Source organism: Lipotes vexillifer, unplaced genomic scaffold, assembly GCF_000442215.2.
Source record: "Lipotes vexillifer unplaced genomic scaffold, Lipotes_vexillifer_v1.1 scaffold548, whole genome shotgun sequence".
In the NCBI taxonomy this organism is placed as follows: Eukaryota; Metazoa; Chordata; class Mammalia; order Artiodactyla; family Lipotidae; genus Lipotes; species Lipotes vexillifer.
In genome coordinates, this window is record NW_006789826.1 from 907,837 (window position 1) to 926,437 (window position 18,601).

At 35.9% G+C, this 18,601-nt stretch overlaps 1 protein-coding gene across 1 annotated transcript in view; it reads left to right on the top strand.

Moving 5' to 3' along the window:
• The window catches only part of CDK13 (cyclin dependent kinase 13), a 114,750-nt gene that overhangs the window by 36,058 nt on the left and 60,091 nt on the right, over positions 1–18,601 (top strand). Inside the window, exons 5-6 of the mRNA XM_007462849.1 lie at positions 894–1,033; positions 3,137–3,307. Coding sequence (XP_007462911.1) covers positions 894–1,033; positions 3,137–3,307 — 311 coding nt within the window. The remainder of the gene's footprint in view (positions 1–893; positions 1,034–3,136; positions 3,308–18,601) is intronic.

Here is an 18,601-nt window from a genome sequence, read left to right on the forward strand (position 1 = left end):
TTTCCCTTGAAACCTGTTCATCAGTTAAGGGCAGAGGGAGAATGATGATTCCTTTTTTTATTTCTGCTTAACCAAGGGAAAGTGTAAGTAAGACTTTGAGTTAGATCTGATTTTAGAATTGCTGTTTCAGGTAGTGTCTAGTATAAGAATATGAGGTGATTTTCTAGTGTGGAGTAGAAAGCTAGGAAACTTTAAAAGTAGTCTCTCCTTGAGTATTGTAGCTTTATTCCTTTACTTAAATTCTCTTACCTGCCAGAATATTAAGGTACTATAAAATTACGTATCTTTTTGAACAATATCAAATATTTGTTATATATAATACATACTTAAAGTGTAGATTCCTAAGGGTTGATAATATTAATATTTTTATACTGTCTTAGACTGAAAAATCTTTCTGGTGCTTCCATTAAGATAATTTTATCTAGCCATAAGCCTAAATTTGTCAATACGCTTTATAGTTAGATTTTTGGTAATGTTCATTGTTAAACTTCTGGTTTTTGAAAGCAGATAAATATATACACATTGTCAATGAATGAAAAAATACTCTGGAGGTTGTTTAGAGAACTTTGAATCTTTGAACCGGTGTTGGTTTTGTCCCCTCGCTGAAAAATTATATTGTATTTCTGAAAGTCCTTCATACAAACTTTATTACTTCTCTTTCCCACTTTAAGTGTTAGTCTACAGAAGGAGAGTCAGTATGGAGAAATACCTTGACTTTCATGATAATTTATAATACCACCTCACAGTGTTGCCTGTCTTGGATGATCACAAATATGCAAGGGTGAGGGGAAATAATTGATTTAAGATTGGGTATGGAGGGTGGATATTGAGTATTAAACAGTTTATTCACTTTGCTTGATTGTATATAAAAACTTCAGAACTATATTTGATAGAATATGTGGGCCTCGCTATGGTGAAATCAAAGAAAAAGACATTGACTGGGGAAAACGCTGCGTGGATAAATTTGATATCATCGGAATTATTGGAGAAGGTACCTATGGACAAGTTTACAAGGCCAGGGATAAAGACACTGGTAAGAATGCCAAATGCTTTGGATCTTTGGGCCTATGGAATGTGCTCAATTCATGTTTCTCTTCTAATGTATAACTTGAGGAATTTTCAGAAAAAAAAAGTTAAATTCGAATTTATCATGGTATTGTTTCATCTTGTTTTTTGTTTCATTTTATGTATGCACTTATGTAAGATATGAGTACATGTAATGGGGTGTATATACATACATGGTTTTTTCTTTTGTTTTTTTTTTTTTTGGCTGCATTGGGATCTTTGTTGCAGCATATGGGATCTTTCATTGTGGCGCATGGGCTCTTTGTTGTGGCACGCAGGCTTGTCTCTGGTTGTGGCGCACAGACTCCAGAGCGTGTGAGCTCAGTAGTTGTGGCACACGGGCTCTCTAGTTGTGGTGTGCAGGCTCCAGAGCACACAGGCTCAGTAGTTGGGGCATGCGGGCTCAGTTGCCCCATGGCATGTGGGATCTTAGTTCCCCATTTGGAAGGCGGATTCTCCTTCTTTTTTTTGTATTTAATAAATTTATTTATTTTATTTATTTATTTTTGGCTGCATCGGGTCTTGGTTGCTGCGCGTGGGCTTTCTCTAGTTGCGACGAGAGGGGCTACTCTTCGTTGTGCTGCGCGGGCTTCTCATTGCGGTGGCTTCTCTTGTTGCGGAGCATGGGCTGTAGGTGCGTGGGCTTCAGGAGTCGTGGCTCGCGGGTCCTAGAGCGCAGGCTCAGTGGCTGTGGTGCATGGACTTAGTTGCTCCGTGGCATGTGGCATCTTCCCGGAGCAGGGCTCGAACCCATGTCCCCTGCATTGGCAGGGGGATTCTTAACCACCGTGCCACCAGGGAAGCCCCAGAAGGCAGATTCTTAACCACTGGGCCGCCAGGGAAGTCCCCTGAGAGAAAGTTTTAAAAGGCCTTGGGGCAGAGGAAAAAGTAACTGTGTTAGACGCCATGTATTTTACTAATAATTAGTGCTTAGAGTCAGTGTTTAATCTTTATTTATAATTTCTTGTTGAAGTAAACCAATAGATAAAATAGAATAGGTGTTTGAGGGCACTTAGTATAAGCGAGGCTACCTTATGCATAGAAACTCTGAAGGCAGTTATAGCATGCAGCAATAAAGTAATATTTATCATGATGATTCTGCGTTATCAAAAGAGATTAAATTATAAAACAAGGAATCATACATTTTAGATTTCTATTTAAAAAATCAAGTAATTTTTAATGATTAAAAGGAAAAACGTCCTTCCTTTGGAAAATTTGTAAGTACAGAATTCCTTCTTTTTCCCCTACAAAGAAGTGGAATGAACAAACTTCCGTTACAGTGAATTTTTCTTATAATAGGATTTGTGTGTGTTTCAATATTTAGATTATCTGATACAAAACTCACTCATATGGAAATTATGAGGCCATTTAGTGTTGTGGGAAGAGCACATAGTTTTGAGAGAGCTAAACCAGATTTTGAATCCCAGTTTTACTACTGGGTAACTGGGCATCTTTGGACAGGTTAATATATCTGAGCATATTTTCTTATCTGCACAATGTCCAGAGTTTTCTCATCTGTTCAGAGAGATTTTATGCATGTATAAGCATATTAGGTATATTTAGCCTCCCCTCTTCACTTTTTAAAAAATGGCAGTGTAATATATCTACTCTTCGTTATCTAGCTTTTTTCATTTAATATATCTTAGTATAAAATAACAGTACATATAGACCTACTTTATCCTTTTTAACAGTTGTATAATATTCCGTAGTTTGATAAATATCCCTTAATTTATTTAACCAGAGACTTTTTGAACCATAAATATTATAATTTGGTATATTGGAAACTAAAATATATTTTGTGGTTTGTAATTTCAAGAGGTAGGAACTGAAATTATGAATTAAAATAAAAATTTAGGGAATTCCCTGCTGGTCCAGTGGTTAATACTCCATGCTTCTACTGCAGGGGGCATGGATTTGATCCGTGGTTGGGGAACTAAGATTCCCACAGACTACCTGGTGCAGCTGAAAAGAAAAAATAAAAATAAAAATAATATTAAAAAATAAAATAAAAATTTAAAATGTTACTTAGTTTTGTCAGCTGGTAACCTGATTTTATTTACTTTTCTAATAGGAGAAATGGTAGCCTTAAAAAAAGTACGCCTGGATAATGAAAAGGAAGGCTTTCCCATTACAGCAATTCGAGAAATTAAAATTCTCCGGCAGCTTACCCACCAGAGTATTATCAATATGAAGGAAATAGTGACTGATAAAGAAGATGCTTTGGATTTTAAGAAGGATAAAGGTATGTGTGCATATTTACATAACCAATTCTGTGTATTCATGATTTTGCTAACTTATAGATTTTGATATTGACCATTTGAGGATTTATTAGGTACATTAAAAATATTGCCTTAATATCAAACTCTTAAACTTTTTAAAATTTATTTTATTAAACTATAGTTGATTTACAATGTTGTATTAATTTCTGCTGTACAGCGAAGTGATTCAGTTTTATGTATATATATTCTTTTTCATATTCTTTTCTATTATGGTTTATCACAGGATATTGAATATAGTTCCCTGTGCTATAAAGTAGGACCTTGTTGTTTATCCATTATATTTGTAATAGTTTGCATCTGCTAATCCCAAATTCCCAATCCATCCCTTCCTCCCCCTTCCATCCTCCTAGGTAACATCATACTTATTGGTATTACAGATGAAATATTCACTAGCAATATTTTTTGGGGGGGGGCCTCAATATATAATTTTTAGTCTTTATTTTTTAGTGATTGAGAAGCAGTTTATAGTAGTATTAGAATATATTTACCTTACATTTTTAATGTTATAATGCCTCACCATACAAGCAAACTTTGTGGTAGGCATATGTATTATTTCTAAAAGTATGGCGGCAAAAATGTTAACCTGAAATTGCTTTTGATAATCTATAGTGGTATATTTTTGGCTTTTAGCAAAAAAAAAGCTGAAAAGAAATTAGTGTGCTTTTTAAAGTAGTTAACATAGGGTATTTGATGGGTGAAAGAAATGCTCTACCTCCAGCAGGTTTTAGATCTTTAGAGTAACATTTTGGAACTAAGGTTGACTCCCTTATAGTCAGTGGTTTTCAAAGAGCAGAATTCTTTTTGAACCTAAATCTAACATAAGACAGATTAAAAAGTAGGTATGTTCTGATTGAACATGGTACTTAGCCTCCTCCCATCCCCAGCTATACACATCCACCATCTTATTCTTCTGGGGAACACAGTAGAAAAATGATTGTTGTTATGTATGGTAACCATTTTTTATGAAGGAACCTCTGTTTGAAAGTATTCTGTATGCCCTATGGAGATCATCAGAATCATCTTTTTAATTGATATAACTTCCATTAGTTTTTTCCCCATAATAAAGCCCATATTTCTTAGTCTGACTTTGAACTGGGCTTGTCTTTTTCATGTTATTTTTCACTACTTCTTATTGTGTAGTAGAAAGGTTACCTGTTTGACTTGGGTTAGAATGTCTGGGGTTAGAGACTTAGCTTTTCAGCAAGGCCTTTAGCCCTTCTGAGCCTGTTATTTCTTTACCCATTAAAGGGAAACATTATTTCTCTTACTGTGTAGTGAGAATTAAATTAAGATTTTATGCATGAGGGTGGTGTGCAAATACTGTTTTTCATTAATCTTGTTCTATAGCCAAATTAATATAGTTGCTTTTCCTCCACATACCCTGGACCTCTGTTTTCCTGATCTGTGTGATCACATCCCTGTTTATTTCTCCAACCTCAACCCCAATCATTTTTTCTCATTGCTCACCAAACTCCATCCACATCGCTCGTTTGAGTCATCAGATATGCCAGTGCACTTCTCTGCCCTGAAGCCTTTCTTTACACTGGGCATACACCTCTCCAGCCCCAACACACACACACACGCACGCACGCACGCACACGCGCACGCGCGATTTAAAAGGCAAATTTCTCGTTCTCTAGCTCTCTGCCTGAATGTTGCTTTATTCATTAGTGAGGTCTTACCTGACCAATCTTCCCACTTTCCACCACAGTGGCCTTAAGAAAACATGGTTAAGTGGTTTCACCATGGGTATATTTTTGTGCAGAAACCTGCTGAAGGAGCTTCCTCTGAATTAATCAAGGGAATGCAGGCGAGACAGACAACCTAATTCTAAATTTTTTTCCTAATGTTTTCATCTTCAAGCAGTTCCATTTCATTTTACTCTCTTTGAGGGAATCTTTGAACTATTTTTTCTGTTTCTCAGTCTTTTTATTGTTAGTGTGAGGTATAAGAAAACATTTCCTATACCTCTAGGTCTTCAGTTTCTGCGTGGGATGCAGTTACTTGTATTAATTTCAGTAGTCTTGTGTTCATACTTCCCTGTTCATAAGGTCTTTGAACTAGACTGTTAATTATTTTGCAACAGAAGCTTTGCTTTGTTATTTTCTTCTTTCCACTGAGGATTATGAATTTACAGAAAAATGATTTCTGAATTAATGTAATAATATTCAATGAAAAATTTTAATGCAGTTTATAATTCTCTGGGTAGAGGACACTTTTTCTTTTGCAGTTATATGCAGTATAAAGTAAAACGTTAGTCATTGATCTCCATATCAAAATGTAAATATTTAGTATTCAGATGAAAAACAAACACTGAAATAATGGTATCACTAAACAAAATAGTATTTTGGTACTTAAAATTAACATAATATCCTGGGTAATGAAAACCAGTATTAAAATTACTTTGTACAAATTAAGTTAGCTGTAATGCTCTCAATACTAGTGTTTGTTTAATGAGGGAATTTGAGTAATCTTTTAATTTGGAATTTTTCTAAAAATCAATAAAACAGTTTTCTATAGTAATGCTTATGGTAGAGTGTCATTATATAGTTGAGGGAAGCAGTCTTAAATGTCACTTCCTCTATAGTCTCTTGATGCTCACATGGTGCTCCCCTATGCTTGCATTCCATGTTATACACAGTTCTATAATGATATTTTCTATTTCAACTTAGTCATTATGTTTTTATCTCTTATTCCTATTGAAGTGCCTGCCTGAGGACAGAGACTGAGTTTTATTCTACTTTGTGTTCATAGTGTGCAGCACACAGTAGGTTATCATTAAATTTTGAATAAATGAATGAATGAAATACAGGGTGAGAATGTTCTGTGGAGTAGATAGAAAGTTAAAGATGGGTGCTATTTGGATAAGTAGAGAGGAGGCCATTCTAATTCATAATTGTCATAACGTGTTTTATGAGGCAGTGAAAAATTGGCATATCCCCTAAAAAAAAAGTCTTGCTTCAAAATTATCTTCCCTGTCTCATCTTCTTAAAAATCTGAATTCATTCCCATAATATAGAACTGCTAATATTTTGTGGGTTTTGTGATGAGAGCATTGTTGATCGATTTGTTCGTTTATTGTGCCAGTTCTAGACTTGGGCTGGCCAATGCAGTAGCCACTAGGCAATATGTTTATTTAAATTTAAATTAATTAAAATGAAATAAAATTAAAAGTTCAGCTCCTCAGTTGCATTAGCCACATTTCAGGCGCTCTGTAGTTATACATTACTACTGACTGCATTTTGGATAGTGCAGCTGGAACGTTTTCGTCAAATCAGCAAGTTCTAATGAATAGTGCTTGAGATACACAAGGTAAAAAAAAAAAATCTGGTCCCCGACTCAACCGAGTTTCTGGGAACCAGGTGGATCAGTACTTGCTAGAACTAAACCAGACTAATATATGAATGACAGGCTTTTTTCTGCCCAGAAGTTTTCCCTTATTGTTAACTCTGTTAATCCGTAATTGCCAGGATTTCAGTTGTAGGTGTTGAGTTTCAAAAAAAGAGAAAAAATTTAATGCAGGCTGTGGGATCTACCAAATAAGCAAGAGAACTTTGTTAAGGAGTCTGTACCTACCAACTGTGTACTGTGTCTTCTTTTTTTTTTTTCCTACCTTAAAAAAGAAATGAACTTGCAGGTTATTTTATTAAAGATAAAATTTTCCTGTGATGGTGGGGCCTCCAGCAGCATGTTGAGGCAGGATGGAAAGTCACTTGTAAGTTTAAATTTTTTATATACTGGGGGCTGCCTATATTATGTTATTCATTTTGTCATGTAAAAGATAAAACTTAGTCTCAGTTGTACAATTTATTTGTATCTGATATTTTATGTGAAGTTTCCAGTTAAGGCTCTAGGCCAGGGATGCATAGTTTTAAGATCCTATACCTTCTTTTTGTGCAGTAGTGCTACTATTTAGAATTAGTAACTTTTTTTGAGTGGGGCAGGGAAGGAGAAAGAAAAATGTTAGACTTTCTTTTCTTGATTATAAAAATGATGTTTATTGTTACAAATTTGGAAAATAAAATGACCCAGATATTATCACTATTAAAATTTTCTATATTTTTCCTGATGTGTCTTCTCTCATATTTATGATTATTTATTCCCAAGCTGAGGTCTGCTTCTTTCATTAATAACATGCTTTTTTATTGGAATAATATGTCACTTGGATGGACCATATTTCATTCCTCCATTGTTGCATATTTAGGTTCTTTCAGGCCTTTCAACTGCTGTTTTCTATATTGCAGTGTTCTACTGGGAAATTCTAGCAGTGATTTGTAGCTATTCGTATACCTTTAACCAAACAAGGGACTTTATATGCTAGAAAAAGTCCTAACCAATTCTGAATTATAGGTTTGGTGAGAAATGAAGCAGTGAGTGAAGTAGTGAGTGATAAAGGTCCTGTATAATGAGCATATATAATCCTAGCAGTCAGTGAGTCCATAGACACTGGAACCAGATTTCCTTCCATTCTAATGTCCTTTTGCATAAAACTTTTATTCACATCTGATTATTCCCTTAAATTGATTATAGAAATGGGATTATTAGGTCAAAGGATTTGAACTTTGCAATTTCTTAACACATATTACCAAGTTGTTTTCTAGAAGGGATGCTCCAGTTTACACTCTCAAATGTAGGGCAGGAATAGAACAGACTAGGAATAGAAGGAAACTGCCTCAACTTGTTAAAGGGCCTCTATGAAAAATAAGGATGTCTGCTCTTGCCACTTCTGTTCAGCATTGCCAGGGAAATAAGGTAAGAAAATGAAATAAAAGGTAACCAATTGGAAAGGAAGAAGTAAAACTATCTCTAATCAATTTGTGTGTGTGTGTGTGTGTGTGTGTGTGTGTGTGTACATACACACAATATAGAAAATTCTATGTAATCCACTAAAAAACTCTTAGAACTAATAAATGAGTTCAGCAAGGTGGCAGGATACAAAATCAATATACATAAATCTGTTGTAGTTCTGTACACTAGCAGTGAACAATCTAAAGTGAAATTAAGAAGACTTTAATTTATAATAGCATTAAAAAGAATAAAATATCTAGGAGTAAATTGACAAAAGAAGTGTAAGGTTTTGTACCTTGAAAGCTACAAAATATCATTGAAAAAAAATTAAAGAAAACCTAAATAAATGGAAAGACATTACAAGTTCATGGATCAGATGCATACTACTCCCCAAATTGATCTACATATTCAATGCAGTCTCTCACAGAATCCCAGCTAGCTTCTTTTCAGAAACTGACAAGCTGATCTTAAGATTCATATGAAAATTCAAGAGGTAAAATTGTCAAAAAAATTTAGAAAAACAAAATTGGAGGACTCACACATAGTGATCTCAAATCTTACTACAAAACTAGAATGATCAAGACTGGCTTTAGGAAAATATAGATCAGTGGAATAGAATTGAGGGTTTAGAAACCAACCCTCATATTTATGGTCAGTTGATTTTTGATGAAGATACCAGCACAAGTCAGTGGAAAAGAACAGACTTTTCAACAATCAATGCTGGGTCAAGTGGATATACACATGCAAAAGAATGAAATTGGATCCCTTTCTCACATCATACACAGTAATTAACTAAAATGGATCAACGAGCTAAATATAAGAGCTAAAATCACAAACTCTTAGAAAAAAATGTAAGAGTAAATTTTCATGATGTTGGATTAGCCAAAGCCTTCTTTTTTTTTCTTCTTTTTGAAAATATTTATTAATTTTATTATTTATTTGGCTGTGCCGGGTCTTAGTTGCGGCATGTGGGATCTTCTAGTTGCGGCATGCGAGCTCTTAGTTGTGGCATGCGGGATCTAGTTCCCTGACCAGGGATTGAACCCAGGCCCCCTATATTGGGAGTGTGGCGTCTTAACCACAGGACCACCAGGGAAGTCCCTCCAAAGCCTTCTTAGTTATGACAAAAAAAAGCAGAAACTAAAGGAAAAAAATAGATATATTGGACTTCATCAAAATTTAAAACTTTTGTGTTTTGGTGGACACCATTGGGAAAGTGAAAAGACAACTCAGAATGGGAGAAAATATTTATAAATCATGTATCTAAGGGGCTTGTCTCTATAATATATGAAGAACTCTTACAACTGTATAATAAAAAATATAGCCTGTTTAAGAAGTAAGCAAAGGATCTCAAAAGACATTTCTCCAAAGAAGATATACAAATGGTCAATAAGCATATGAAAAGATGTTCAGTATCATAGTCATTAGGGAAATGCAGATCAAAACCACAGTGAGATACCATCTTATACACACTGTCAGATGGCCATAATAAAAAGGAGAAGTATTAACAAGCGGTGGGGAAGATGTGGAGAGATTGGAAGACTCATACATCACTGGTGAGATTGTAAAATGGTACAGCTACTTTGGAAAACAGCCTGACATTTCCTCAAAATGTTATGTGTAGATACCATGTGACCTAGAACTTCTACTCTTAAGGATATATCCAAGAGAAATAAAAACATGTCCACACAAAAACTTGATACCAATGTTCATAGCAGGATAATTCACAGTAGTCCCAAAGTGTAAACAACCCAAATGTCAATCAGTTGATGATTAGATAAACAAAATCTGGTATATCCATACAGTTGAATATATTATTCTGCCACTAAAAGGATTGAAGTACTTACACCAACAAATTGGATAATTTAGATGAACTGGACACATTTGTAAAAACACACAACCTACCAAGAATCATGAAGAAATAGAAAATCTGAACAGACCAGTAAAGAGATGACTCTGTAATAAAAAATCTCCAACAAAAAAAAGCCCAGTACCAGATGGTCTTACTGGTGAATTCTACCAAACTTTTAATGAAGAATTAACACCAGTCCTCTCCAGACTGTTCCAAAACACTTCAAACTCATTCTGTAGGGCCAGCATTACTCTGGTAACCTAGGCAAAGACTACAAGACAGGAAATCTATAGACCAATAATTTTTCTGATGAATATTCAGCAGACTAAATTCAGCAGTGTATTAAAAGGATTATACATTATGACCAAGTGAGATTTATTCCTGGAATGCAAAGATGATTCAGTATATGAAAATCAATCAGTGTAATACACTACTTTATTACAGTGAAGGGGAAAAATCTACATGATCATCTCAGTAGAGACAGAAAAAGCATTTGACAAAGTTTAACACACTTTCATAATAAAAACACTCAACAAACTAGGAATAGAAGGAAACTGCATCAACATATTAAAGGCCATATATGAAGAGTCCACAGCTAACATCATACTTAGTGGTGAAAGACTAAAAACTTTTCTAAAGTCAGGTAGAAGACAAGGATATAGTTTTCCCAAGCTATCCGAAAGTAGAGTGTTCTTGTGAAACCCTTTGTAAGCTCAAATGGCATAAAGGGAGGAAGCAATTACCTTAGGACACATCTTGCTAATGGAATCACAAAATAAATTGAAATAAAGCACAGGTGCTCACAGACACAGTTCAAAGTTATGATGGCTTGATGCTGAGTGTAGTTGCCAGGGAAGGGGCTTGGTAGTGCCACTCTCACTGCTTAGGGTACATGCTGCCTCTATAACAGCTCACTGCAAAATCAACACTGAATGCTATTTTTGCTTTTTACCTTTCTTTTGTAAAAGCAAAATTCGTCTGATTTCTTTTGGTTAGTGAAAACAGGTACTGATGTAGGTCTGTCATAAAAGCAAAGTGGCATAAAGCAAACTTTCCAGAAATGGGGGATACCTGTACCTGCTTTTGTTGCTTCTGTTCACAATAGTGCTGGAAGTCCTACCAGAGCAAATAAGCAAGACAAAGAATAGATGCCCAGATTAGAAAGGAAGAAATAAAATTCCGTCTGTTCATAGACACAATGGTCTTATGTGTAAAAAACCCTAAAGATTTCACATACACACACACAAAGTTAGATTAATAAATGAATTCAGCAAAGTAGCAGGAAACAAAATTAACATGCAAAAATCAGTTGCGTTTCTATACTCTTAACAGTGAAAAATCTGAATAAGAAATGAAGAAAACAGTTCCATTTACAATAGCATCAAAAAGAATAAAATACTTTGGAATAAATGAATCAAGGGAATGAAAGTATTGTACACTGAAAATTACAAAACAAGGAGTTAAGGATGACACCAATAAATTACGGATATTTGTGTTTATGGATTAGAAGACTTAATAGTGTTAAGATATCACTACTACTCAAAGTGATCTACAGATTCAGTGCAACTATTATGAAAATTCCAACATTGGTTTTTGCAGAAAAAGGTTTATTTGCTTTATGTAATTTTAAAAGTATGTAAAATATCAAACATATACATAAATTTAAAAATGGTATAATGAAATAACACTCCTTGTACCCACTGCCCACCTTTAACAATTATCAACTCATGGCCAATCTTGTTTATATATAATCCCATATCACAGTGATCTAAACTACAACCTTGGGCTTCCCTGGTGGTGCAGTGGTTAAGAATCCGCCTGCCAATGCAGCGGACACTGGTTCGATCCCTGGTCTGGGAAGATCCCACATGCCGCAGAGCAACTAAGCCTGTGTGCCACAACTACTGAGCCTGCGCTCTAGAGCCTGTGAGCCACAACTACTGAAGCCCGCACGCCACAAGTACTGAAACCCGCGTGCCTGGAGCCCATGCTCCGCAACGAGAAGCCACCACAGTGAGAAGCCTGCGCACTGCAATGAAGAGTAGCCCCTGCTCGCTGCAACTAGACAAAACCCATGTGCAACAACAAAGACCCAGTGCAGCCCCACGCAAAAAAAAATTTAGGCTATTATCACAAAAGTAAAAATAAAAACAACAGGAAAAAAACCAGGAAACAAATAAGTTCTTTGCCAGTGGGAATCTGCAACAGTAAAGCTGCTATGGAAAATGATAACGGTGATTCCTCAAAAAATAGAATTACAATACCATATGATCCAGCATTTCCACCTTTGGGTTTATACTCAAAAGAATTGAAAGCAGCATCTTCAAGAGATTTTTGTACCCCATGTTTATAGCAGCATTATTCACAGTACCCGAAAAGGGGAAAGCAACCCAAGTGTCCTTGGATTCATGTATTGATAAGCAAAATATTTATATGTAATAAAGTATTATTCAGTCTTAGGGAGAGGATTCTGACATATGCTACAACATGGATGAAGCTTGAGGACATTATACTAAGTGAAATAAGCCAGTCACAAAAGGACCAATATTGTGTGATTTCACTTCTGTGAGGTACCTGATGTAGTCAGATTCATAGAGACAGAAAGTTGAATGGTGGTTACCAGGGAGGGAGGCGAGAATGGGGAGGTATTTATTGTTTAATGGTTGCAGAATTTCATTTTTGCAAGATGAAAAGAATTCTGGAAATAGATGGTGGTGATGGTTGCACTACAGTGTAAATAAGCTTAATGCCACTAAACTGTGCATTTAAACATAGTTAAGATGGTAGATTTTATTTTTATTTTACCACGACTTTTAAAAATGAAAAGGAAATACTGATTGATATATGCTTCAACATGGATGAGCCTTAAAAATATTATGCCAAGTGAAAGAAGCCAGTTACAAAAGATGATGTATTGTATGATTCTGTTTATATAAGATGTCCAGAATAGGCAAATCGAGAGAGATAGAAAGTAGATTGGTGGTTGTAGGAGACTTGGGGAGGGGCTTGGAAATGGAGAGTGACTGCTAACTGGGTATGAAGTTTTTTTGAGGTGATGAAAATTTTCAAAATTCATTGTGGTGATGGTTGGATGACTATGAATACATTAAAGATGTTACTTACGACAAGAAAACCCCAACTAGCTCCCAAGAATTTTGATAAAAATACTGTATAAATTGAGAGGGATAAGTATTGTGGGGAGGGACAGGGTCTTTTATAGAAGATGAGGCTGGAAAGGTAGGTTAGGGCCAAAAATGATGTTTGACCTTAAATACTATGCAGAGGAACCAAAATATTAACTTCCACTTTTTTCCAAAAAAGAAAAATAGTGTGTTTTGACCAATGTTTATAGTGATTTTATTTGATCTTTGGCAATCTGGTAAGTAAAAATAGTATTCAGTCTTTTTAGTAATTATTTTTATTACTATGCAGGTTGACTGAACAGTTTTCTGTGTAGAGGCCATTTATATTTCTTTATCCATATATTACCTTTTTGTGTCCTCTGCCCATTTTTAAATTAGAGTGTCAGTGTTTTTCTTAATTGATTTTAAATGTTTTTTTTTTTTACCTAGTACAAATGTTCATCTTTTGAGTGATTTACATAAAAACTATCCTGCCATCTGGTTTTCTTGCTCTCCATGTGTTTCTTAGGTTACTGATCAAAAAGTGTTTGTTGAGTTGAATTGAGGAGAAAAATATTTATGAAACAGATTGTAGTGTGTTCCAGAATAACTAAATGAACCTTTCATGATTGTGAATTTTGCATGATCATTAAAAGTTATAGGAAGGTGCTTTAGTTGCATCAATAAATTATAGCAAGTAATGCTTTTAAAGGAAAAAAATTAAAATCTTAACTAGTAATGACTTCCTCCTTTGGGTTACAAGGAAATACAGAGTTAGCATCATGTGTTGAAATTTAGAGGTAAAGAACATAGATCAGAATGTGTAGGTGCCTGTCAGGAGATACGATCTATGGTGAAAGGATTGTCAGGAGTTTAAAAGGAATCTGTAGAGAAGTAGGTAAGGGGTAAGTGGAGATGGAAGGGGGCGGGGGGTTCCTTTTCCCTGCCAATATTTCCTGAATAGCTGAACAAGAAATATGTTATTTTGGGTCAGATGTTATAAGGTAATAGTAATGGGATCTATGTATAATGGTTAAGAGTATAGTTGGAATCCTTGCTTCTTCCACTATTACGTGCTCTCTGTTTTCCTCATCTGGAAAATGGAATAACAGTACCTAACTCATAGGTTTGTTGTATCAAATGAGATAAACTGTGTGAAGCACTTAGGTTAGAATATTGCACATAGTAAGCACACAGTAAAGTTTACTGTTATTATAGCTTGGTGGTAGATTGATTGTGAGGGCAGAAATAGATCAATTGTATAATTTTTTTTATAATTAAGCAGAAAGTGTGGATGTTTGGGAGAAATGAATATTTCAGTTTTAGTTCTTTAGTGAAATTTTATTTTGTGGATATCATATATCAGGAATGGTGGTGACCCAGAAGTTAAAAATAAAGAAACTTTCTCCTGAAAGCTTAGAAGTAGTCTCTATTTCTAAAAGTTGTCAAGAAGGGTGAAAAACTTGTCACGTCTGACTAGCTGTGATTGATCGGTTAACCCACCAGAAGTTAAAAAGTGAGTTCATTGGTTGATCAAACCCAGGCAGCGAAAAGGAAGTCAGAAGAGTGAAACTTAATATCAGACAGTAGGACAGATGCCAGTTGCAGAAGCCATAGAGTGCTATGACCATCAATAAGGAGAAAGAATTCTGCTAAATTCTGTGGTGGGGAAAGGCAGGTGGTGAGGGGTGGAAGTGGCAGAGCACCACTTAAGGCATCATTACCATTTAGGGCACTGAAATAAAAGACAGCTGTTATATCGCCCTATGGTTTTTGAGCCCTCTCTGAGGAAGCAAATAACCCCTTTTTCTTCATGGCGTAAAGAGGATGGGACACTCAGGCTGGGGGATTGTTTCACTTTTGCCACTTCGTAGGTGTGTGATAATGGGCAAATTATTTAGCGTCTCTGTGCCTTGTGTGTTACAAGGAGATAATAATACTTTTCGAGTAATTGTGAAGCTTAAATGAGATAATATGTGAAGTATTTTCACCTCTGTAGTAGTTTACCATTCTTTATGCTTACCATAAAGTCAGCCTACATACTAGCATGTCTTAATATGCTAGCACTAGAGTACTAGAGTACTCTAGAGTGCTATGTACTAGCACTCTTAATATGATATGTTATAGAAGAGACTTAATATAATAGCTGACCTATCATGCAGTTACTACGTAAGACTTTCAGATTTCTTATTTCTTTTAGTTTGTGTGTAGAATTTTGTTAAAAATCAGATGTTAGAATTTGGAGGGTATTATGCCATGTGTCATTCCTTTAGAGGTGTATCTCATGTTAAAAAGAAATATCTGTGGCGCAAATGTCCTTTTTAATACATAGGCACAGTCCTTTATAGCTCAGAAAAGGATATGAACAAGGAACAAAAAACTGATAATTTCCAGTAAATATTAGCAAAAATATTCAGCCTCACTGTAGTTAAAGGAAACATAATTTAAGTACAACATATTTTTTACCTGTCAAAAACGGGGAGTGTTTTTTTTTTGTTTTTGTTTTTGTTTTTTTTTTTTTTGCTGTACGCAGGCCTCCCACTGCTGTGGTCTCTCCCGCTGCGGAGCACAGGCTCCGGACGCGCAGGCCCAGCGGCCATGGCTCACGGGCCCAGCCGCTCCGCGGCACGCGGGATCTTCCCGGACCGGGGCACGAACCCGCACCCCCCGCATTGGCAGGCGGACTCTCAACCACTGCGCCACCAGGGAAGCCCACAGGGAGTGTTTTTAAAAGAACTTCTCTTACCTGATACTTTTTAGAATTATAAAAATAACATATCTGGTTGAAATACAGCCCTGGACATGTAGAAATAAAAAACATAAATGAGTAGATGAGAGACATATGCATAGATGCTCTGACATTTGGCCAACAATGAAGAGACACCAGCAGCTCCCTCTTCTTTAGTTTCTTTTCAGACATTTTTTTGTGAAAAACAAGTATACACCTTGTTTAATCATTAATTTTTACAGAGCTGAGGACATAATATGCAATGTTCTGTAAAATAGACATTTTGTGTATCATGCAGCCATTTAAAAAAAGCAAGATAGTGTTTTGTAGTTTGTTTTTTTCAAAATTCTAATGTGAATTTATTTACTTATTTTAAATATTTATTTATTTATTTGGCTGCATCAGGTCTTAGTTGTGGCATGTGGGATCTTTCATTGTGGCATGTGGGCTCTCCGTTGCGCCTTGTGGGCCTTCTCTCTAGTTGTGGTGCGTGGGCTCTAGAGCGCGTGGGCTTAGTTGCCCAGTGGCATGTGGGGTCTTAGTTCCCTGACCCGGGATCGAACCCATGTCCCCTGCATTGGAAGAAGGATTCTTAATCACTGGACCATCAAGGAAGTCCCTGTAGTTTTGTAATTTGGATATATTTTATTTCACTAGACTTTCCCTGTAAATGGGTCTTTAGGTTATTGGTTTTTAGCTTTTATTAACAGTGCTTTATCAAACATCATTAAATGTAAATCTGTGTGTATTTCTTTGAGTCTGTAGATACATTCTTTTTTTTAAAAATTAATTTATTTGTTTTTATTTTTGGCTTTGTTGGGTCTTCGTTGCTGCACACAGGCTTTCTCTAGTTGCAGTGAGCGGGGGCTACTCCGTTGCAGTGTGCAGGCTTCTCATTGTGATGGCTTCTCACTGTGGAGCGCGGGCTCTAGGCACACGGGTTTCAGTAGTTGTGGCGCGTGGGCTCAGTAGTTGTGGCTCGTGGGGTCTAGAGCGCAGGCTCAGTAGTTGTGGCACATGGTCTTAGTTGCTCCACGGTATGTGGGATCTTCCCAGGCCAGGGATCGAACCTGTGTCCCCTGCATTGGCAGGCGGATTCTTAACCACTGCACCACCAGGGAAGCCCTGTGGATACATTCTTAAAAGTGGAGTTGTTAGGTTAAATGATACAATTCTTTTTTATGTTACTAATTATAGCCCAATTAACTTATAAGAAAGCTCATACCAGTTTACATACTCATTACAATTTTGTGTGAATGGCTAGTTTATTGAATCAAAGTACATTATTGATTTTACAGTTTTTGTCCAACTCATAAGAGAAATTAATACTTTTTTTATTATTACTTGTGAGGTTAAATATTTTTTTCATGTTTTTTCCATTTCTTCTGTGAAGTGCCTCTTCCTTTGGCATTTTCTTACCAACTGGAGAGATTTATTAAAATACGGATATTAATGCTTCATGTGTTTCACATATCATAGATAATTTTTCTCCTTTCTGTTGCTTGCCCTTTTTCTATGTTCTTTGTTAATTTAAATCTTGTATATGGTCATTCTGTCAGTTTTGGGGCTTTTTGAGGGAAAGTGGTTTGTCTGATGCTTAGCCTTTTGGAAAATTACAAGAATGTTTTTCTGTATTTTTTTCAACTTCTAGTTCAGAAATTTTAGATATTTAAATTGTTTTTATTTTATTCTCTTATGCTGTCTTTAATCAAGTTCCCATATGTTCTGGGGTCTCCAGTTTTACTGATCCTTTTGCATGTCCTCCTGCCATATCACTTCCGGGGCACGAACCCGCACCCCCCGCATTGGCAGGCGGACTCTCAACCACTGCGCCACCAGGGAAGCCCACAGGGAGTGTTTTTAAAAGAACTTCTCTTACCTGATACTTTTTAGAATTATAAAAATAACATATCTGGTTGAAATACAGCCCTGGACATGTAGAAATAAAAAACATAAATGAGTAGATGAGAGACATATGCATAGATGCTCTGACATTTGGCCAACAATGAAGAGACACCAGCAGCTCCCTCTTCTTTAGTTTCTTTTCAGACATTTTTTTGTGAAAAACAAGTATACACCTTGTTTAATCATTAATTTTTACAGAGCTGAGGACATAATATGCAATGTTCTGTAAAATAGACATTTTGTGTATCATGCAGCCATTTAAAAAAAGCAAGATAGTGTTTTGTAGTTTGTTTTTTTCAAAATTCTAATGTGAATTTATTTACTTATTTTAAATATTTATTTATTTATTTGGCTGCATCAGGTCTTAGTTGTGGCATGTGGGATCTTTCATTGTGGCATGTGGGCTCTCCGTTGCGCCTTGTGGGCCTTCTCTCTAGTTGTGGTGCGTGGGCTCTAGAGCGCGTGGGCTTAGTTGCCCAGTGGCATGTGGGGTCTTAGTTCCCTGACCCGGGATCGAACCCATGTCCCCTGCATTGGAAGAAGGATTCTTAATCACTGGACCATCAAGGAAGTCCCTGTAGTTTTGTAATTTGGATATATTTTATTTCACTAGACTTTCCCTGTAAATGGGTCTTTAGGTTATTGGTTTTTAGCTTTTATTAACAGTGCTTTATCAAACATCATTAAATGTAAATCTGTGTGTATTTCTTTGAGTCTGTAGATACATTCTTTTTTTTAAAAATTAATTTATTTGTTTTTATTTTTGGCTTTGTTGGGTCTTCGTTGCTGCACACAGGCTTTCTCTAGTTGCAGTGAGCGGGGGCTACTCCGTTGCAGTGTGCAGGCTTCTCATTGTGATGGC